Genomic DNA, 23,141 nt, shown 5'->3' with positions numbered 1-23,141 from the left:
ACTACTACAACCATGTAGTAGGCTACAGCTACATTATCGCATGACAAAGATACACACATTAACTACAGTTGGTACATTTTTCTTATTTATTCAAAAGCTAGTGGATGACAAAAAGGGTTAAAATGTTTTATACCACCTATTTATTACATGAACAAATACTTAATCCAAAGGGACTCATTTTACAAGCCCCTCTGTCCAAAAACCACACACAAATTAGTTTTTATACACAAATGTTTATTTCTCAAATAAACTTCCCCTTTAAACACAAGGAATGAAATCTAAATCTTCATAAAGATGGATCCAAAACAAAATCCCTCCAGTACATTGTAATCACTGTTTTGTTGGTCACTACTGGCTTTAACTGTTTAACATCAAAAAACAAGGACATATTTAAAAAATCATGCTACTGGATACCTAGCTCTGCCTCTGACCAGCTCTACACTGATCTCCAAAATTTTAAAATTTTACATCATGAAATCCAAAGCATTTAACTGAACAACAGCTGTGCATTAAACACAAACAACTGAACAAGAAGATTATAAGATGTAATCAAGTTCATAACGAATATAGGTGTTCTTTTCATCATTATAGATTCTTGGATAATGTGCTATCAGAGCATCCTGTGATCCAATGTAGATTGAATTATAGATCTTCCAATAAACATCTCTGACTTTCCTGGCAGGGTGAAACAAACCCTAGAAAACAGAAAAGAACAAAATGTAATAAAAGCTTGAAGTCCCAATGTCTTTTGTTGAATTTAATCAAGCATTGGAAAATAAGCATTTAATAAATGGGTAGAATATACAAGCTCCAGGAAAAAACAGTTCTATATAATAACAGTATATACAAACAGTATTTGCAAGAATATACACTGCAAGAGACCTTCCCCCTCCTACTGACATCAGTATCTTCATGCTGAGGTCCCCGCACTGCAGAAGTGTGAAATTTCCTACCTGCAACTTGCTACTAAAATGCTGGCACACCTTCTCTACACCGCCCTGCATTACCTTAATCCTTGCTCCCCACCTGTTAGGTGAGTTTTGATTCCATAGCCAACACAGCCACTGTTACGTGCAATTACACAGAAAAGGAGCCTTCAGATTTTAGCACCACATGCACATTTACAAAAGCTGAACTGCCTAGTGTTGATCTAGCAGTATAAATTTTAATCAAGGCTCTGTTTTATAGTGCTTCACTCTTCTAATCATCTCACTGTTTCTCTTGGCTAATGACAAATCATGACTATTAATCCTATCCTCTCATTTATTTATTTCACTGGTTACTTGTCATAACCCCTCCCACAGCTAATTTATTCCCCAGTCATTAGTTCACATCTTCAAAATTTGTGAGATGCTTCCAATTTAGAAATCAAAGTGCCAGGCTATTTTAGTCAACTGAAAATCTAATTACCTGCTCTTTCTACACAAGTTCTGTGATGTGATCACCTATCTCCCTACACCAAACCCTCTGTTTACTGTCTATTTCCATTATTCAAGTCCTTGGCACATAATATCATGTTTAAATAATACTTTGGAGACAAAAAGCCAGTTTTTCCTTTGCTGGAAATCATCCTCAGTTGACTTTTTTGTCTCCTGCAAAGAAGTCCTCCCTGACAACTGCTGTCTCTGCTGCCCCAGCACACACAAGGCCATACCTGTAAACAATACTGCAACATCCTGCAGGGCCCAATAGCGACTCTGAGGCCCTCCAGAGCCCCCATAACTGCCTGGATGACGTGAGGAGAGGTTTCAAACACATTAGGCCACACGTAATTTAACAAGTGATTAAGGGAATCTTCACAGCCGAACCCATAAACACCGAGGGACATATGCTGCACCACAGCACTGGCTGTCTGTCTGTGTACAAGATCCCTGCAAAGAGAACAATGGGCTATTAATAAAATAGACTTAGAAGCAACATGATTGGACAAGCATAGTGTTTATTTTCAGTTACACTTTTCTTGAAAGCACTAACAACATTTTTAAGCTATACTTACTGACAGCAAGAGGCAGAGTATCAAAAATTAATAAAGTGAAAAAAGATGTGAGTTTTCTGACAAATTACTGCACTCCAATTCCACAGAAGTACCAACAACAGAAATGATCAAAAGCAGTTTTAATGGAAGAAGTCTTGACTCACTGAAGATGCTTTTACAATTTTAATCTTCAGAATTATTAGTAAAATTGGAGCATATATAATCCAAATTGTTTGCAAGTAACAGCTTCCAAATTACGCTGGTCACTTAAAGCCTTCAGCAAACAAGGACAATATGCATATTTGCTATCGTTAATGATCAGGTATATACTTAAATATGACTATGGGTACCTGTACCACAGAAGAAGTGCACTCACCTGTCCATTAAAGCATCTTCAAGCAATGGTGTAACAGCATAAATGTAGTCTTTTCCCATCTCTCCAATGTATTCAAACAGGAAAGAAAGAGATTTTAACACACCATTCTGGACATTCAGTTCTGGAACTCTGTATTCATTCATGAGTGCAGGCAGCACTGTGAAAGGTGAGCATGTTTCAGCCACAATAGCAATTGCTACTGTAGTACATACTCTGTTCTGCCTTTCCTGTACTTTCAAGTTGTTCAGCAGGGTGGCCAATACATCGTGAGGTCTGGAAGAGACAACATGGGCATCCATGTCAATAGATTCAGTGAGGGCTTGGATAAAATTAGTTAAGCTTCAAACAAGTGGTAGAGAAACATGGCTTAGCCCTCATATAAAGTTGAGAGAACTGGGAAACAAACTGAACACTAAAAATGAAACACTAGACTATGGAACAGCTTAAGGATTTCTTTTCACAGCCAATATTTTTTACTTTGCCTAGACTTAGCTTTCTCCCTGCCTTCTGTTCCTCTTGCGAACTCTGGAGGGTAGCAGAGCCTCCCCACTAATACTCTGATCCCAGAGGCAATTACAGACTTGTAAAAAACCATAAGCATTGACAGAAATAGGTTATGTCCTGCACAGAGAACAGTTACAGCGCCCCTGGCTGCTTGCTCTATCTGCATTCAGTCAGTCATCAGTCACTTAAAAGAATATGCATAATGGTGGTAACTGTGCTTCATTCCACAATGTGCTGACTTGCAGTATGACCTTAGTGGAAACAAACCTTTAAAAATCAATAAACTATTGATTTGGTGGGGGGGAGGAAAAAAAAAAAAAAAAGAGAGAGAAGATAAATTATTTAAAGGAGAGTTTATGAAATAATACAAAGAAGGTACTGAATGCAAATCACAGTATCAAAAATTCATGAGACAACAGCTCTCACCCCCAAGTAAGACTCTAATCTTATTAGTCCACAAATTTTGTTCAGAAGCCCAACATCCTACGTTACTGAAGAATACATGACTGTATTCTTCAAAATGAGTAAAACCAAGTCTGCACATATAAAATGTAGAGAAGCTTGAATATTTCCCACCAGAAAACTAACAATCATCACTATGTTTGGTAACTGCGTGTAGAAGTGGATAAGCATTAAACCAACTTACCCAATAGCTTTTGCAATATAACCAAAAGTGTTCACTGTGGCTCTTCTGATAGCTTTCTTGTGAGCTTTTAGTAACTCAAGCAGTTCAAAGCAGATCCTCATCCATTCTCTTGCAGAAACATACTCTGCACCTCTGAAAGAGAATAAAGTGAGTTACCTCTTCATTCACGAAAGAAGTTTTTAAATAAAGCCACAAACTGCAGCACCTATTCATTTGCTATCAGAGGTAACTGCTTAAGCATTTCCTTTATTAGGTAATTCAACAGTCTAAGTATCTCAAGCTTTATGCACAACTTCAGAAATATCAAGAGATACAACACTAAATACCCTGATGCCGTATCAAAGATTCAACTTGAGCTTTTGCTACAATAATTGCCCATACAAAAGGTTAGATATTTTATCATTACTCAACTTACCTGTCTGCAATACGCCCAACAAGATCAATACAATTTTCCTGTACTTTCTCATGTCTGTTCTTCAAAATAGGTGTCAGCCGTGGCAGCAGGTCTTTGATTGGTGGCGTCATCTTGTGCATACCTATTGAATTCAAAGAGGCACATTTAGTTTTATCATGGATTTTTATTTTGCTCTTGAACAGCCAAGTAATCAATACAAAAACATACCTATAACATTCACAATAGCCTTAAGCGCTCCAAGTATGCTGCCCAGTACTTCAGGATATTCTTCACCCAGGTACTCATACAAAACAACACCCAAGTGTCCCATCAGTTTTTCCTACAACCAAGTAAAAAGAGTTAGAAGTTAATTTTTCCTTCTCCTCTCATTACTATGACCTGCTAGAGCACATCTGGAAGAGAAGCCCATACCTCTTGACAGGTCTTCATGACAACTGCAGTACGAGAGATCAGGTCAGCGGCCTGCTGCCTGACTTTGGCTGATTTGTTGTTCAAACGCCACAAAACTGTACCACAGATCTGTGGCAAGTAGGGTTTAACTCTTTTGCCTAGAGCATTAACCACTGTGCCAAAACCATTCAGCATCACAGAATCCTGAGGGTAAAAACAACAAAGGAAAATCAGACAACAACACTACATTTTAACTAAACTTGTCATAATCTAGAATTGCTTTTTAAATGCTAACATTCCAGAGATGCCTCTGGATTTCACTGATTAGAGCACTGACATCTAAAAAGGGATTCTAAAAATCTAACTTAGAAGCATACATTTCCATATAACTAACAGTGAGATAGCTTACAATTACAGTGAACCAAATACTCCAACAGCCTTGGCCATACCTCTGTTGTCTGTTCCTGGAAGGCGTACAAAATACCATCAATGAGCTGTTCTTCCAGTTTATGATCAATGTCAGCTGCCCCCAGATTTCCCATGATCTTCTCAATTGTTTCCATGACCATTTTTCTGTACTGCTCAGCCTCATCTTTCAGATCATCCACAATTCTAGAAATAATTTCTGCTGCTCCAACTTTATTTGCCAGCTCCACAGTTGTATCAACCAACTGAAACACAGAAATGTTAAATAAGCAAACATGGTTAAAATCTACTTTCTGCATCTTGAAAACAATTTCCCTAGTCTGAAGAAACACATTAAGCCCACTCTAAAAAACCTGTTTTTACCTTTAGAAACCCACCAGTGTTTTTAAGAACATAAATGAGGTGAAGCACCCCACCTTGCAACTGATGAAGAGTCATTCACAGATGTAAAATGTCGTGACAACCTCCTAAGAACCTGAAAATCATCTTAGCTACACAACTTCTAAATTGCTAGTACAAACAAAAATCGAGTTTCAGGACACAGACAAAAGTAAGTACCTAGTCTGAAAGAACATTCTAATTTTCTTCTACTGTAAATAATTTTCCAGCTAAAATACCACCAAATATACCTGTCTGTAATTTCTTCTGTCCAGTGCCATTCTGTGCTGCCAGAAATGTTTGAAGAAAGGTGGCAAGATTTCTGTTTTAATGTAGTTTGCTTCAACACCATCCGTACCACAGCACTGCTTTACCACCTGACAGGAAATAAAAATCCAACAGTTTTAATTCTGTGTAGGGGTGCGGGGTGGGTGATTTGGGGTGGGTTCTTTCGCTTTTGTTTTAGATATTTTTTTTGCTTTTTATTTTAAGAAAAGGAAATACATACATATTCAATATCAATGGTAAACTATCATTCTGACATACCTTCAACACAATTTTTTTCATCTCTTCATCAGGAGACTGGAACTCTCTGATAAGAATTAGCATGACTTCTCTGGTGTAGTAGTTTGCATACTCGGCATCCATGAGTGGAATCAGGTAACCAATAGCCTTCAAAAATGCAGCCAAACCCTATTTAAATGCAAAATATATCTCTAATAAGTTACAGCAGGTACACATTCGTTTCAGTTCACACTAAAGAAAGTGGTTTAGATTTACCTTTCCTCTGTGCTGACGTATACCCTTCCACAAAGGCTTCAGGACAGAATCAAAGGACTCGATACCATAGGGAGTGGCTGCCTCAGCCAAAGCAGCAATGGCCAAAGCACTGATGGTGCGAACTTTCTGCTGCTCATCCACCAGCCCTGCAAGACAGTAGGGTTTAGCACCACTTCTTGTACTCATGTCTTAAGATCAAAATAGCAAAAACAGAGGAGGACTGTAAAAGGGATTAACTTATTTTCAGGAATACTGAACCACTATTCATCTTTAGTCATCTTTCTGAGTAAGCTGAAATGTTTCTCAGTGTCATAGCAACAACAAAACCAGGACCCTACTGTCACTGTGCCTTACTAAGGTATGAAAAATTTTCCAGACAAAAGTGGGTAAAAAAACTTTGTCTGGGAAAGCAGAACTTACCATGTTCAATAATTTCAACCAAGCTCCGGAGATGAGGCAGGATAGCACAACCCATAAGAATAGCAATCTGCTGTACAATCTTGATGCCAGTGTGCCTGGCCTGCCAGGACTTTTTGCTTTTACAGACAGCTTTCAAGAAGGGCAACAGAGAAGGAATGCCCAGAGCAGAAGCAACAACAGCAAAGGCTCGAGCTGTTGTATTTCTGACATATTCATCCATGTTATCAATATCAGGTCGCATTGTGGAGATCATTGTTGCCAAACCAGCAGCCTGCAGCACAAAACACAAAACACACCAACTGGATTTAAGAACAGCACAGTTAATTGTTCTGCCATGCCCACAAACATGCAGTTATATGTAAGCTAACTCAGTGCTTTAATAAAAGATGGAGTTTTACCTTAGCCAAGTTTGAAATAATTTCTCTGCCTTCCACTCTAGCATAGTAGTCTTCATCAATCAGCAATGGTTCAATGACGACAAGGATCTGAAAAAGATACAACAAATTAATATTTCCTTTTAATAACACTTTCTATAGTATTTCTAGCCCTACTAGAATCCATGACACAGAGATGATTCCATTAATTCAAACTTAAAGCCTTATGATGATCAGAAAAAAATTAGATCTATTACATTGTTTTTAGTCTCTTAAGGACATGGTCTGAAGACACTACCTAGATCAGCTAAGGTCCTTCCCAAATATGCATATATCATATTTATATCATGCCTCAATACTATAAAGACTACGCTCCAATCACACTACAAAAACTTAAAAGTTTGGCTTCAGAAATATGAAAGACAATTATGTTTAAAAAAATTGTATCATCCTCTTCTGATGTGCACAAAAAATGCAGAAAGAGCAAATCAGATGAAATAGGAAACTGCAACAGACCTTGTGTACGTATGGTCGGACCAAGTCATCCAATTTGTACAGAATTCTGTCGATGACTTTGACAAGCAAGTGACGCTCCTGATCTTCGAGTGTTGGTGACATCAGCAGAGGCAGAATCTGATTGAACAACGGCCCTGCTCCGAACTCCCGAGCTTTATCAGTAATTTGCCGCAACGCAGCCTAAAGAAAACCAGAAAACCTGCCAGTTAAACTAAGGAAACAACACTGAACAATCATAAACCAGATACTAACCAAGTTACAATGTAACTGACTATATCCACAGGCTTCCAAGTACTTGCCCCAACCACTGCAAAATTATTTCAAGCCATTTTATGCTGATCTGTTTAAGCACAAATGTGTGATGACAAACACTGTGTTGTTAGTGCCCAGGTGTTCAGTTTTTAAGAAGAGCATGCTTCTGAGCTAATACTGGCTCCATCTGGAAAGTAACTTTACAGCATTTGCATCCAGGCAGCTTAGTGCTTGGTCAGTTTAGAGCATTTGCAGAAAAGACTGCTATTATGCTGCCTAATGCTTATGGCCAAAACTTAAGTAAGAGCTACACTAAGTAGCTAATTCAAGTGTAACAAACAAATCCAGAAATTACAAAGGCCTGTAAGCAAAACAGGCTATAAGCCCAGTTTCTCATAACTGTAAAAAAAAAATTACACAAGCCCTACACCATTTAGTGACTGACATTACTGTCTAAAGAGCAGCAATACTAAATTATACTGAATTACAAAAAGCCACACAGATATAGAAGAGAAAGAAAGTAAGCACTAAACAGGGTGTGCTGTTTTGGCTGGAATAGAGTTGATTTTCTTTACAGTCACTAGTATCAGGCTGCGTTCTGGATTTGTGCCGAAAACAGTGCAGATAACACAGGAATGTTTAGTTACTGCAGAGCAGGGCTTACACAGAGTCAGGGCCTTTTCTGCCTCTCAACCCACCCCACTACTGAGAAGTCTGATTGGCACAAGAAATTGGGAGGGGACCCAGCCAGGACAGCTGGCCCAAACTGCTCAAAGGCATGCTCCACATCATATGGCACCATGCTCAGCATGTAAGCCAGGGGGAAAGCTGGCCAAGGATCACTGCTAGGGACTGCCTGGGCATCCCTTGGTTGATAGTGAACAAGTGTTTTCCATCTGCATCACTTGTTTCCTTGGGGTTTGTTTCTTTTTTCTTTTTTGGCCTTTACTACTATTATTATTATTAAATTCTTATCTCAATACACAAGTTTCCTCACATTTGTTCTTCTGATTCTCTCCTTCATCCCACTAGGGTGAGAGGGGGAGAAGCAAACAGCTGTGTGGGGTTTAGTTGCCAGTTGGGGTTAAACCATAATTGATACCAAACCTTAGGAGATTATCTTCAAGAGAATCCCGCAGACCACTGAAGCTAAACTTGAAAACAATCACTAATTTTTGAAAAATGAGATTACATAAACGTATCTGACAACTGATCTTACCTTTCGCATGGGAGGTGTGCCATTCTTTATTTTCAGAAGTAATTTCATTATTTTTCTCTCCTTCTGTTCCTCAGGACTCAGAGTTGATTCATCAACATCAACCTACAAGTAATTCCAGACAAATAAATGGGCATTACTACATAATCAAAAGAAAGCAGCGAAGTTAAATCAGCATGAGTGAAATCTACTTTACCAGCAGCTTGTCAAAGTACTGGATATCATCTGGTTTCAGGAACGGCAGGTTGCCAGATGGCTGGTCATTAACGCTCTTCATAGTGCGGTCCTCTGTCTGCATGTGGAATCCTGTCATACCCCCCAGGGGGGTTGGAGTTGCTGTGAGCTTCCGAGCAGGAGTACGGATGGGCACGTAACCAGCTGGGGGTGGGAGAACCTAAGGAAGGAAGAATAAAATTCATTTTTAATTGCAACAGATATAAAACGAGGAAGCCACTAAATACTAAACATCACTTGAAGTTGTAGCTTTCACTTTATTTGTTTGGGGATTTGTGTGTTATGGCATACAACAGATCCCATGTTCACAGCAATACAAACTCACCCTGACCGCTTGTATTTGCACTTATCCTGTACTGACAACATTTCACAAGGAAGCTCACTCCTGCTTGCAGAATAAATTGTGAAGTCTCCAAGGATTAAAGCAGCACTTCAATAACTGTATCAACATAGTATACTTGCTGTTCCAGGATTTGTGACCCTCTTCCATGTTTGCCTATGTCTGAAGTTGATATTTCTGTTAGCCAATACAGAGTACATTTCTGGCCTTGGCAGGCATTTCCAACACTGAGAAGCACAATAGTGATTTGCCTGTGAGATCACCTTTAGACCTCCCCTTTCTAAGGGATTTACGATAAATCAGTAACCAAGTCAAACAAGTGTGTACAATCAATAATCAATACTTACTGCGAAACCTTCTACTTCTGGGGGGGGGAAAAAAAAAATCAATAATCCCTGGTAAGAAAAATACTTCATCATGGTCTGCTGTATTGTAATCCAGATGAATTACCTTATATCCTTCTGGAAACATAGCATCCAACTCCTCATCAGAAAGTGGTCTGTTTCTCTCATCAATTTCCCTCTCCCATCGCCAAGCCTGCAGCTGTTCAGGAGTCATGCTCATGATGTGACCTATATTCAAATTAAAAAAAAAAAAGCATTTAAAAAAATCCTTTGTATACAGAAGCAGATGACTTGTTTACTTAACTTTTAAGTACTCTCCTGAGTCAAAGTTCCCATAGCAGTTGAATTCCATAGCCAATAACATATCAAACTTTTACAGAGCGTTTTATCAATTTTTTTACCAACTACACTGAACAACAACAGACATGTAACCTTAGTCTCAATTCCCCTCCAAAACTGAGTTGCTGTGGACATTACCACAAAAATAGTAACTGAGCATACACTGACTGCTTTCATACACGCAGGAGAGCATGCTGGGCCAAAGTCTGTTTCAAAACACAGCACAAAAGAAATGCTTCATTCCCAACAAAACAAAGTGAAGCCTTAGACAAGGGACTGAGCTTACCTGGTGTAGGAGTTGCCATGTTCATAGCTGGTGTACCGATGGGTGTTTTGCCAGGTGTCAGAACAGGAGTGCTGCCACCCATCTGGCTCGCAGGCGTTTCATCCCAGCGTGATTTCCTTTTGCTTGCTCCTGGGGTTGGTGTCTCACCTATGGAGTCACCACCTCTATCTGTACGAGGTGTCTCAGCCCATCCACTGCCATGGCCCGGAGTATCTAAGGAAAAACAAACCCAATTTTCTCAGAAAGCTGAACAGTATATACTCCAACTATATTATCAATATTCAAATCTGTTTTCAGTATCAAATTAACAAACAGTGTGCAAAAGGTAAAGACTACTTTGGTGAACATTGAAAAAACACAGGCATTACACTAAAAATATCCAACAGAAAACTTTGTTTTATGAAAAAGTGTCATTTTTTTTTAAAAAAAAAAAAAAAAAAAAAAAAGAAAATACTCAGATATTCTAGGAATTGAACGAAGTACTCCATGTACTCCCTTGATAAAAGCACTAGGTAACAAGTGTTTCACCATTCTCTGACACAAGAGCCAAATTCAAATTAGGCAGATGAGAAAATGCTTCCAAAATTTGTTTTAATGACAACCTCTACAAAAAACCAAAACCATTCCAAAACAACACACACAAACATATTATGAAAGGTAATACAACATGTGCTCCTTTACAGTGTCCTTTGCACATTAAAATCCTAACTTGCAGCAGTCATTAGATATGACAAAACTTTGATTCGATTTTTGAGCCGAGATGGTTTCACGGATGCCAGTTAAGCACAGGCAGAACCCAAAGCTACACTCAGACAAGAACAACTCCCCACATCAACCACTAGATGTCAGAATAGAATTACGTCTTGCCTGGCTTCTGAACTCACTGTTTACTCAAAGTGAAAAAAACCCAGTACAATCAACCATTCGAAACTTATTAAGCACCTCCCAGTTAGCCAGAAATACCTCTTTCTGTTTTGGGTGTTTCATCCCACCGATTTTTCCGTGCACTGGAAGTGGCGCCTCCGTGGCCTGGTGTTGCGTGACCGGGCGTGTCCCGGCCGGGTGTTGCAGCTCCTGCTGGGGTATGACTGGGAGTCGGATCCCAGATTTTTGAACCTGGGGTGGCACCTGGAGTTTCGCTGCCCTTTGCACGGCCTGGAGTTTCATCCCATCGCAGAGATGGGGTGTGTCCAGGAGTCTATACAAGACAAAACCGAAAGGATCAGTATCTCATACTCTACAGTAAAAGACTGCTAGTTGTTCTCAAGTACAGTAAGAAACTTCTGACGCTCAAGAGGATTAGCACTAATAAAGTCTTCTGTAGACAGCTGATGAGCACTAGGTCATTACCTCTGCTTGATCCCAACTGGACAATTTTTTAGGTGTAGCACCAGGAGTCTGATCAGCTGTCTGATCCCAACGCCGTTTGCGTTTTGAAGGTGGCTGAGAAGCGGCTCCATTGACGACTTTAAGCTCTCCAGCTTTAGCTTTTTCAGCTAGTTGTTGCCTAATTTCCCTCTGTTCAAGAGCACAAAAAAAACACCATAAGAACTCTTCAAATTATACTTTTTAAAAGAGCTTTTTCAGGATTATCGTATCTTTTTATGGGTTTTTTTGAGGTTTTGTTCAAATAACCTGCAATCAGCTACTGCTTTCATTTGAAGGCCACTGTTTTTTCAAATTCTTCTACATTGACAGAGCAGCTGTGTTTGAGGGGCTGTTTTTAAACTGATTTTCCAATACAAGCCATTCTTGCAGCAAATACAAACACAGAGAATTTTTAAAGCTATCAGTTTCTGTCACCTATAGGTATAGGCCTTAAGACCATTACCATTCTGCTTCAAACAAGTGCCACTTCAGTAAATTAAAGGTGGATGACTTAGAAAATATGTCCACACGAGGTACATCCCACGACACAGAAAAAGCCCTGAGATTCTTATTTAAAATCCTGAGACGATATTGCTAAAACAGCACACTAACCCAGACTGTTTTGCACTCATCAATGGATGCATAAGCAGTAAGACTGTCAAAATTATGAACTAGTTCCTCAATTAAGGTAAGACAAATCTATGTTAGAAGTCACTGGAACTACAAGGTCTTGCTCCAATTAACAAGATGGTACTGTAGGTATTACACAAGAAATCTGTTTATATTACCAATATCTTTTTACCTATTAAAATGAATTTTAAAGCATGTTTTTGGTTTTTCTCCTTTTTTTTTTCTAATATTTAAAAGCAAATGCCCATCTTATACCAGATATTAGTACTGCAACATCTGCTGTAGGTACATCACCAAAAGCCTTTTAAAACCTCACTGGCTTCCCTGTACACAGAGCTCACAAAAACAAACATCTGACACTGAGTAATTCTCAGTCACTGTTAGATTTTGTCTGTCCTCTGAAAGAACAAAAACAAACAAGAGAAAGTCCAAGTACTACAAAAAAAAAATCCAGATTAAAATATATTGAGACTATTTTTCCCTGCATTGCTTAGGTATTACATAGAACAGATGTTTTTTAGAACTTTCATTTTTAAACTCTACTGATTTTCAACATATGAAGAACATGATTTTCCAAAGAAATGGGCTTTTAAGTCAAGACAAAGTCAACAGAATTTATGTTCCCACTTTCCTAACATGCTTTCAAAGGCTGTAACATGAAACTCAGTCCAAGTGGAAAACCCTTCCCTCCACGCACCTCTTCTTTTGTTAAATGCTGTTCACGCATAACATCCATGTATGTTCTGGCATTCATTTTAGGGTCTGGAGTCTTCCCTCCTGCAGAAGAGAACAGCAACAGGAATGGAGCACAATGAGTACAGGATAAGCAGAAACTATGGACTTCTACTGTCCTGCTCTAGTATTATATTATTCCATGATCATTTAATTTTACTTTTTGATCGAAAATTTTTAAAATTACATGTATCTTACGTTTATTCAGTTTGCTGATCAATTTAACCTGTTTGAACACAAACATAACTACTGCAGTTTCAAACAAATATTTTAAAGCCGATAAAAATGATAAAATGACAACACAGTTAAGAGTCTTCAGAAGTGATGGGTTCCTGGGTTGCTAATCCGGAATACGTACACTTTCGTGCCTTTGTCTCCATCAGCAGTTCTGACTTCAAGCAGCAGAATAGAAGCCTAGAAAATTATCTCTTTACCATTAGTAACACTTTGGAAAGATATTTATAATCAAAACATTACCTTGTGTAAGCTGTTAAATCCTACTTGTTATCTGACTATAAATAACTATTGCATACCTAAGTAATGTTTAAATTGTTTTATCATAAAGACCCATTTATAAGTTTGACAAATCTGGACATGTCTCACAGACCTTCTAGTGTCATATTGTAACAGGGCTTCATTAAAAATAAAACAAAATAAAAAACCCCAAAATACTGTTTGATGACACTTTCCCCCTCTTTTCTTCTCAAGGTACACTTGTGATTGGGAGCTGAATGCAATACAGTACATACACCACCACAACAATACTCACAGGTAATGGGTTTTGTACACCATATGTTGTTTTATGCTCTGTATCTTGCATTAATTAAATTTTTAAATACTTTAAAAGAAGCCCAACTTTATAGAAATGAGACTTGTCAAGAAAAACACTTTTCTTTAAGAAAAATGTGCAGATTTGCTATACAAGTGGTATAGCTATTATACTTCAGGGAAAAAAATAAACTTCTTAAACATTTCTATGCTGAAGATCACTGCCCAATTGGCTGTGTCTTTCTGACACTAGCTTTGATAGGACTTTCCTTTGGAATACTTTTTCACCATAATCTACACAGGATGTGTTGAACTGCACCCTTAAGAATGCAGACAGGACTGGCATATAGCAGTACTGCTGTAGGAAAGAAATTAAGGACAGTTAGTATGGGCCTGTGAATTCTGACAATACATGTTTATATCAATTACAATTAAGCAAGTAAAATAATTAATATCCCTATTAATTCATGCAGGCTGAAATTCTCATTTGTAAAACCTGCAAAATAGCTACTAATTTTAAGCCAACAGGCACCTTATTGCCACATGTGAAACTCACTCACCTGAAGAAAATTTCTGTCAGACCCACTAACACCCCTTCTCCTGACTTTCATTCTAAAATTATCAGAACAGACTTGAACTATTAATAGTATCAAAGTCTTATATATGCTTTTGTTTCTTTTAGCTATACCACCTAAAATTTACATAGGATGGTAAGAATTAGGTGCTCTACTAGCATTTCAAAAGCAGTAACCCTGTAAATCTATAACTTGGAATGAAAACTATCAAGGTACTGAATGAATCTGAGCACTCAATACACAAGTTGTTCAAAGTATAACGCACAACCCAAAACGAAATGAAAATAGAAACCTTTAACCCTTTGTGTTTCTATGGCAATGGCTCATTGACAATTTTCTTGTCCTTCTACCTGGAAAGAAAACTCGTATTATAAAGATGAAGAATATGGCATCTAAATTTTCAACCAAATCTCTATGAAAAGGGGATGTTTAAAACAAAACTAAGTTTATAAGCATGCCAACAGAAATCAAAGGGCTAAAGACAATTAAAGACAAAAATTTCATAAAGGGTATAGAAAAGCCAAGATAAATTACCATCTGCAAAAGGATCAAGACGCTCAGGGGAAATTATCATCATCCGCCTGTGCTTTTTGTACTCATCTTCCCGATCTGCAATCTTTTGAGGACGGTGTTCTGCAAAAGGATCATACTAAAAACCAAGAAAGCCCGTTAGTCACATATTTATGAAGACCAATACAGAAAGTGTCTGATACTGTATTCATTTTCAGTATTATTAAAAAAGACCTAAATTATATTTTGCCTCAACTATGCAGGAACATCAAAACACTATACCAACTTAAATTTAACTTCTGTAACTAGAACTTTCATCTTTTTTTAACACAGAACTTATGAAATCACTTCTGCAAACATTTGCTATTTTAAGAATTTATTCACTTGTTACCAAAGCATTTCATGCTGTTGACCTTTCCCATTCTTTTTGCAGGGTGACTTAGCTCTACCTCTTGTGCTTTTAAATTTTACAGAAAAATACTCCAGGCGCATAAAACTTAAGTGATTACATTTTCCTTAAAAACCGGAAGTATAAAGGACATGAAGTTTCCCAGTTATTTTAATTTAATGAAGTATCTGACTTCAGTAAAAAAAGAATTCAATAGTTTAGTTTCTACATTCATGTTGGCTTTAACATGCACAAGTGCCAATCTTTAGCACCCTGTGGAATTCCAAACTAAAGCAGTAACAAGCTTAATTTAATTAAAGCAAAATTTAATTAATATACATCTCATATTTCCAGAAAACAAGACCTGTTATTGATTAACACTTCTTTTCCCCCATGCCTACAACAGTATTTTACTGTTTCTTCAATTAAGATGTACCTGTTCAGTAGACTGTGGTATGTCATTAAGCAATGCCACTGGAGCATGGTACCCTGGCTTCTTCTGGCCGAGCAAACTTGTGGAAGGGTAGTCATCATCATCCTGTCAGTAAAGACATGGTGAATTTGTGATGCTCATATTGTATTTAGATAAACTAACACCAAATGTACATGCTGTGGTCACAGAAAAGATGAAAATGGACAAGTAGAGTAGTTAATTCCAAGTTTTCACAAGCTTCCTCATATAGGTCTTATTATTCCCAAACTGCTGACTCAGATAAACCTGCTCATATCACTAAGCAGGCTCAAGTAGTCTTCAATATGCTACATTTAATCAAGTATGCTATCTACACTAATTAGACAAGAAGTCTGTATTTCATATGAGCCCTACCATTACAGTTCCCACGTTGGCATGTGAGAACTGGTGAGAGATACTCAAACTATTTTTCTTAGAAGTCATATACATATACGGAACAAGACTTAATAGCTCTATAAAAAAAGCTTCAGAAACAGTGAAAAATTGAGAGATAGAATTCATGTTATTTTAGCTGTACTTACTCACAACAGCAATACAAGCACTTGCTTTTGTTACTTCTTCATATTAAAGTCAGTTTCTATTCAATTATTTACAGCAACCCAAAAGAAAAACTGCTCATAAAACTATGAATTTTTTTCAGTGAGCCACAGAGTGATGGAAATTTTTAATTAAGGCATCCTTAGAAGTCTATAGATGACACAAGTACATCACTAAAAAAACACTCCATGTATTAATTAGCACTAAACAATCTTCCTCATTCCTAGAAATGAAATTCTCTCGGTGTAAGATATATTTATGTATTTATTATTTGAACTATAGCCTATGAATTTATGATTTGAACTGCAGACTCTGACTGCTCCTGCAACTGAAAATATGATCAAATGTTTAACAATAGAAATTAACATATCTTACAAGCAGGATACATAAGGAGAACACAGTATCATGAGAAAGCCAATTCTTAAAAATAGCTCTGAAATTTGAACCAGAAATCTTAAAACAGTTTGTTGGCTGAAGTTTTATTAGATTTTTTTACTGTCATTTGTAATCCTGGCAGCAATAACAGAACAAAGTTAATTATTCCAGTCAAGGCTAACACTGAGTACCAGGCCACAACTTTTTGCCTTCTGCTTGGGCCTACAAGGCTCTCAAAGCACAACTCATGAAGTACAAAGCCAGACTTGGAACTGCAGCCCTGCCAAGAAGGAGTTCAGGGAGCTGGTGGAAGAGAGGCTGGACATGACCCAGCAATGGGCACTCACAGCCCAGAAAACCAAACGTGTCCTGGGCTGCATCCAAAGCCCCGTGGGCAGCAGGGCAAGGCAGGGGTTTCTGCCCGTCTGCTCTGCAATCCCACCTGGCACACTGAATCCAGCTCTGGGGGCCCCAGCCCAGGAAGGACAGGGACCTGGTGGAGTGCATCCAGAGGAGGCCACCAAGATGATTAGAGGAATGGAGAATCTCTCCTTTGAGGAAAGGCTGAGAGTTGGGTTTGTTCAGCCTGGAGAAGAGAGGGCTTTGGAGTGACCTAATTGAGGTCTTCCAGTAGCTGAAAGGAGCCTACAAGACAGCTGGAGGGGGACTTTTTCCACCAGCATGCGGTCACATCACATGGGGGAATGGCTCCTAACTGAAAGAGAGTAGGTCTAGAGTGGATATTAGGAAAATAATTATTTTCTGTGAGGGTGGTGAGGCACTGGCACAGGTTGCTCAGAGAAGCTGTGGATGCCCCATCCCTGGAAGCATTCCGGGCCAGGTTGGATGTTGCTCTGAGCAACCTGGTCTAGTGAAAGGTGTCCCTGCCCAAGGCAGGGGGGTTGGAACAAGATGATCTTTATGGCCCCTCCAACTCAAACCATTTTATGATTATAAGCTTCCCAGGTAAGACATATTTGGTCCAATATGGCTTTAATAACAACTGTTTTTACTTCAAGCAACTGCAACTAAAAATTTCTCAAAATCAATTCTGAAATACTTATATTGCATGCCATAAACAAACAAAACACGTAAAATCACTTACATCTTCCAATTCGGTTGCTGCAATAGAAGTGACATATCCAGCAAATCTGCTGTCGCTGCCACCATAAATTTCTTGATCATAATATCCTGTGGAATCAAGGCCTACTCCTTGTGCTTCATCGAGAGCAGGCTTTTTTCCTTGAATTTCTCGAATTTGTGCTTCGATATCTAGGGTAAAGCCACACACACAAAGAAGTCTTGTTACACATACATACAAGATGTAATACTCATGTTACTATGTACAGCAAACCAAGTTTTTATTCCCAACCTAAGATTATCACTAAAGTAATAGACATATATGACACACAAAACTATAAAATCATCATTCATAAGCTGGTATTCATAAACAGCTTTTCCTCAATGATCCAGCACAGACTACATAAATTGTATGGCCCAAAGCAAACTATTTAACTCAGTGTTACCATATCTCATCTTCCGACAGAGGTAGCAGAGAAGGTAATTTACACCACAGCAATATTTCTCAACACTACACTAACAAAACCTTTTCACAACAAATGTAATCCTCTCATTAAAAAAAGCCTTTCACAATGTTATCACCAATTTTGCTAATTTAAACAACTCTCTTCAAAAGAACTACTGCACAAGTTCTCAAAACAGATTTAATAAAAGAGAAATTGTAAAGCTGTGCTATCTTTTAATAAGTAAATAAAAAACCCAACCCTAATATGCCACTGGGTAACAAGTTAATAAAAACTCCCAAAACTTAGGACCAGTTTCTTTTCACTTTGGCAGCTCAAATGTTATTTACCCATCATTATTCCTGCCTGCACCACCATCTTTGAAGACTTTACTATTCTTCTGGATAACAAACGCCCTTCAAACAAGACAAATGGGAGCTCTGTCATTCTTGTAGTGTGTCAGGATCTGACTCTAATCAACTCTGGTGGCCATCTTTGACCATAGAAATTTGGTACTTTCAGAAAGGACATTAACTTCTTAGTCCAAAAAACAAGGAACAAAATTAAACCATGCCTTCCTCCCATCCGTTGTAATGCAACAAGAAAATAAATTGCAGTAATCCAACTACCTTCAGCAAATGTAACTGTAGGTATACTGAGGCACAGCTAACTGTAAAAATTATTTCTGTTTTCATGCAAATTTTGAGCTAATAGATATGGAAAGACAATTATCCATACAATGTAAATTTCACTAGATCAAACAATTACTTTAATGGCCAAGAAGACACCCAAGAGTTGCATTTCATGGCTGCAAAGAATACAAAGGATCATGCTTGAGAGGAAGAACTGGATTACAAAGTCTCAAAAGACCCTTTCATCATCAGTAATTCTGTGATTCACCCTCTCCCACTTGAAGTGGTACTGCCTGCTACATTAACTTAAAGGAAATTTGTCAATTTACAAAAAAGCTACAGGAAATGTTGTTCACAAATAATCTTGAATCCTGGCTATTCAATAGTTGTTTACTACTGTTGCTCACTTCTCTTTTCAGGATGAATAGATTTGACACGTTTTTCCCACCAAGTCATCTTGCAAAAGACACTATACAGTGTTATGCAACACCTGCTAGGAAACCTGACAAAAAATAAGAATACTTTTTTTATAAAGCTAAGATTATTACTAATGCAAATTATTGGATCAGAATGGCTTAGTTTAAAAGTTTCAACTGTCAACACTGCAAGCTTCAACCTTAACGTCACAGCTGGGTCCTTTTCTTATCACAGACTGCCACTAACCAAAAAAAAGAAACCCAACAAACAACAACAACCAACCACAAACCCACTGTAAGCCAAATTATGCCTCTGGTACAAAGGCGTTTCCTAGGGAGGCAATTCAACACAGTTTTACCTGACAAATCTCTGCCCCATAGCTATGAGTGAGAACAGCAGGACTAAGTGTTCACTTAGTCAGAAAGAAACACTGACTTCATGTGAAGCACCGTATTCACTGGCAGCAATTCCTGCACTGCTTTAGCAAGGAAAACCAGCAGAAATGTGTTTCTGAACTCAGCCAGAGTCCCACACACAGAAGATATACCCTAAATGCTGATAAGGAGAATCTTGCTCCAGCCACATCAAACTTCTGCAGCTTTCTAAAGCAGACTAACCTGGACAGTCACGTCTGTGTTACAGAAACTCGTGATGCCTTAAGTTCATGAGAAGCTGAAACCTCACAAAAGCCTTATACTGCTGACCATGAGCACCTCCTGAATCCTGCCTGTGGGTACATCCTGTTCCCTCTAAAATTCTGCACAGCCCAGGGGATTGCTGTAAGTCCAGAACTTGGGACACATTGTTCTCCAATGTGTTAGTTCCGGGAGAAGCAGTAGGAAGAAATTACCGCCAAATTAGGGATCTTTCTCTTGCCCACAGAGGTCTCTGCCTTCAGAGGTGCTTACAGTGTCCTCCTCTTAAGATATTCCACTTTTGTGGAATCATCCTATGGCATGGCTATGGAGCCAGTGCAACTCAAGTATCTTCTCCACATATTTTTTTATTATTTCTGTTTCCTCCAGAGAGCAGACGAAGCTCCTGATTCCTTTTCCAGCCTGGTGCATTGCAGTACTGGAGTGGAAGGGAACACCCGAAGCTTCCATCTCTACCAAGGACAACACTACCAGCACTGGGTCGGTGCTTTTAGAGTACACCACCACCATTTCCTTTATTTCCAAAGAGCAGTTACAGGAACAACAAACACCCTGCCTCTTCAGTAGGACACAAGGGCTGACTGAACATCCATAGTTGTAACCAACTTCAACATGAAACAAAGCCTACAGATCTTGCCTACAGGATCATCCTGCCTTTCCATCACCTGTTCACTGAATCAACCTGACCTACAGCTCGAACACATAAAACACTAGGCAAGCACCCTGCCCTGCATGATGGGCCACAAAGATTTGCTTGTGCATGGCCTCCCACCTTTACTATCACCAAGAGAGTTAAGTAAAACAGTTGTGGGATTTCTGCAGTAAAAGTATTAATACAAAAATATTTTCCTGTTGATAGTTCTTACCAACACTTAACATACTAAGGCCTTGTCCTCTATTTTTAAAACAGCTATACTTAATGAAGAGGGTAGAGGTCTCATTTATTGTCGGCCTTCTCCTTTAAATTACAGGGATTACATCTGTTGGCAGGGTAAGAAGCATTCTCATTTTCCTACAGCAAAACCTGCTGGGTTATCTATACCAAAAAACAAAGTCTGCATAGGGTCAACAAACCTTACTGATGGCCACCCTAATTTTCAACTAATGCCACACAGCCTCCAGGTGCCAGTTTAAATGAAGCACTCTAGAGAGAACACCCATCTGACATGAACAAAACCCCCTGAACCAGGAGGCCTGTAGTCACAGGCAGCCTGGCTGCCAGTTTGGAAAGCATTGCATATTTAGATGGAAAATGCTATTTTAACATTCAACATGTGTTTATCTTCCTTGAGTTAACTGGCACTTTCTTGAAAAAGCTCACACCGTATTTAATAAAGCTCTGTAATAAAAAGCAAATTAAGAAAGAGTAGTCACAAAGCTTAAAGATACATTGTGCAGAGCAAACTACCTGTTTAATGACTTAGTCAAGCAGGACGTAACAGAAGCTTCATTCACAAACAGAGAAACAGGAGAGGGAGTGGGACATAGGGAAAAAGAAGAGGAGGAATATAATATTCTACTGATAATTCCTTTTCTGTATTTTACTCTATTATTTATATATTTTGGGATTTCAGAAGAAGTAACTTTAACGTGCAGTTGATTTGAAACATACCATAAATGCCGAATTATTAAAGTCAACACATGTAAATTCGAAGCCTCTGAACATCCAGCTCACAGACGAGCTTTCTCAAAGTATCTGCTCCGTTACCACACATGTAGTTCTACTCTCAACATTAAAAAAAGAAGCCCCTGTGCTGGAGAGGTATTTTACACAGTAAACAGGTTCTGTGTTTTCATGTCTTATCATATTTTTGCACATTTAGCTTGCCCTTGTGTGGATTATTTTTATCTCCTTTAGCACTTTTACACATATTAAGTCAATTATGTTTGAAGATCTCTGTTCTTTTCTGAGCAAGAAAAGAAGTTTAAATTAAAAACGACCTTCAACAGCATTGAAAGGTGAAGCACTTATTGAAGTTTTCTAAGCTGACACTTAAAACTTTACTTTTCAGCCTCCAACAGACTTCCCATTTAACTGTAGTTCCCCGTAGCTGACACAACCTCGAACTGTTTTGATGCTTCTTTCAAGTTGTGTCTTGAACACATCAATCAGTAAGTATTTAACAAACAGTACAAATATATCAAAAATATTTCAAGATGATTTAGTAACAAACAACTCAATTTGAAAGATTAGTGAGGAACTGAAAAAAGATAGGATAGAACTCGGAAGCAAAATAATCAAGCTGCTTAGCTAATGCCTCCATGCTGGAAAAGACCCTTACATGATCATGCCCTGTCATACACATTTTTACTTAACTACCCTCCCCCTTAAAACCTGTTCTGATACAACACTAATCAAAACACATCCAACTGGAAGCATGTCAGTGTTTTCACTGAAGTCAGTGCATCACCATTTCCTGCAATAAATAAGCAATTTCAGCTTGGGGGGGAAAAAAAAAACAACAAAACAAACCTCGACAATTCTACTGTTTTAGTACAAAAATCTCTTTAGATAGTAGAAAAGGCAGAGCACTGTGATGGGTAATACTCACTTGGGTAGTATCTCACACAACCCTTATGCATGTCACAGCATACAAACAAAGCACAGGACAACTTCTGTAATAATATAAAAATACCCCAGAATTCTTAAAAAAAACCCCCTTCAAACTAAGTTTTAAAAAAAAGTAAGGAAAACAGTTTAAGCTTTTCTTCATCCCTAAGGTCAGATGAGGTCTGCAATGTTAAAGACTACATTAACCCCACTTCCACGGGAGATGATGGCTCTCCATCTGAAAAGATTTTTCAGTGCAAAATGGAAAAAAAAAAAAAAAAATCCTAAAAGACAATGAATACCTGGGTGCCCTGCCTACCTCACAGTGCACAACCACCATCCAGAGGTAGTTTTCAATTAGTGAATTACGGATATAAATTAAGACAAAACACAGCAGATCACCTATCGTACAAAGAAACACAAGTGAAAAACCCCAAAGCAAAAACACAGAAGCAGTGTAATTTTACAAATTATTCTCCGTTGCCTGAAGATACTTAAGCGCAGGGCAAGCCGCAGTCAATGCCCACAAAGACAGCTTTGATTCACACTGAGAAGAGCTGGAAGCAGCAGTGCACACAGGCACACGGCACCTTCGAGAAGAACACCCCGCCTGAGAAAGCCCTCACTCGGTAAATCGCTCAGAAAGCCGCTTTGCTACGTAGACATTCGGCCGGCAGGAAGTTGTGTAAAATGGCAGCTCAAATGCTCCAGACCTCACGCTCTTTCCCCTCCTTCGGGGCACTTTTCTCAGCAAGCACCGCGGCGGCTCAGTATCAGCTCGGCCGCGCCGGCTTCC

At 38.6% G+C, this 23,141-nt stretch overlaps 1 protein-coding gene across 1 annotated transcript in view; it reads right to left on the bottom strand.

Moving 5' to 3' along the window:
* Nucleotides 1–63: 63 nt before the first annotated feature.
* The window catches only part of SF3B1 (splicing factor 3b subunit 1), a 23,798-nt gene continuing 720 nt past the window's right edge, over nucleotides 64–23,141 (bottom strand). Inside the window, exons 2-26 of the mRNA XM_017729165.1 lie at nucleotides 22,665–22,747; nucleotides 17,672–17,896; nucleotides 15,619–15,720; nucleotides 14,819–14,933; nucleotides 12,907–12,986; nucleotides 11,562–11,729; nucleotides 11,175–11,409; nucleotides 10,212–10,424; nucleotides 9,693–9,814; nucleotides 8,865–9,062; nucleotides 8,672–8,773; nucleotides 7,201–7,380; nucleotides 6,709–6,795; nucleotides 6,311–6,581; nucleotides 5,891–6,036; nucleotides 5,657–5,803; nucleotides 5,362–5,487; nucleotides 4,756–4,977; nucleotides 4,328–4,510; nucleotides 4,124–4,235; nucleotides 3,917–4,037; nucleotides 3,502–3,633; nucleotides 2,352–2,624; nucleotides 1,655–1,871; nucleotides 64–695 (exon numbers count right to left, since the gene is read on the bottom strand). Coding sequence (XP_017584654.1) covers nucleotides 537–695; nucleotides 1,655–1,871; nucleotides 2,352–2,624; nucleotides 3,502–3,633; nucleotides 3,917–4,037; nucleotides 4,124–4,235; nucleotides 4,328–4,510; nucleotides 4,756–4,977; nucleotides 5,362–5,487; nucleotides 5,657–5,803; nucleotides 5,891–6,036; nucleotides 6,311–6,581; nucleotides 6,709–6,795; nucleotides 7,201–7,380; nucleotides 8,672–8,773; nucleotides 8,865–9,062; nucleotides 9,693–9,814; nucleotides 10,212–10,424; nucleotides 11,175–11,409; nucleotides 11,562–11,729; nucleotides 12,907–12,986; nucleotides 14,819–14,933; nucleotides 15,619–15,720; nucleotides 17,672–17,896; nucleotides 22,665–22,747 — 4,019 coding nt within the window. The 3' untranslated portion in view covers nucleotides 64–536. The remainder of the gene's footprint in view (nucleotides 696–1,654; nucleotides 1,872–2,351; nucleotides 2,625–3,501; nucleotides 3,634–3,916; nucleotides 4,038–4,123; nucleotides 4,236–4,327; nucleotides 4,511–4,755; nucleotides 4,978–5,361; nucleotides 5,488–5,656; nucleotides 5,804–5,890; nucleotides 6,037–6,310; nucleotides 6,582–6,708; nucleotides 6,796–7,200; nucleotides 7,381–8,671; nucleotides 8,774–8,864; nucleotides 9,063–9,692; nucleotides 9,815–10,211; nucleotides 10,425–11,174; nucleotides 11,410–11,561; nucleotides 11,730–12,906; nucleotides 12,987–14,818; nucleotides 14,934–15,618; nucleotides 15,721–17,671; nucleotides 17,897–22,664; nucleotides 22,748–23,141) is intronic.

This window comes from Corvus brachyrhynchos, unplaced genomic scaffold (assembly GCF_000691975.1).
Source record: "Corvus brachyrhynchos isolate BGI_N302 unplaced genomic scaffold, ASM69197v1 scaffold370, whole genome shotgun sequence".
In the NCBI taxonomy this organism is placed as follows: Eukaryota; Metazoa; Chordata; class Aves; order Passeriformes; family Corvidae; genus Corvus; species Corvus brachyrhynchos.
This window is presented reverse-complemented; position numbering and strand designations above follow the sequence as displayed.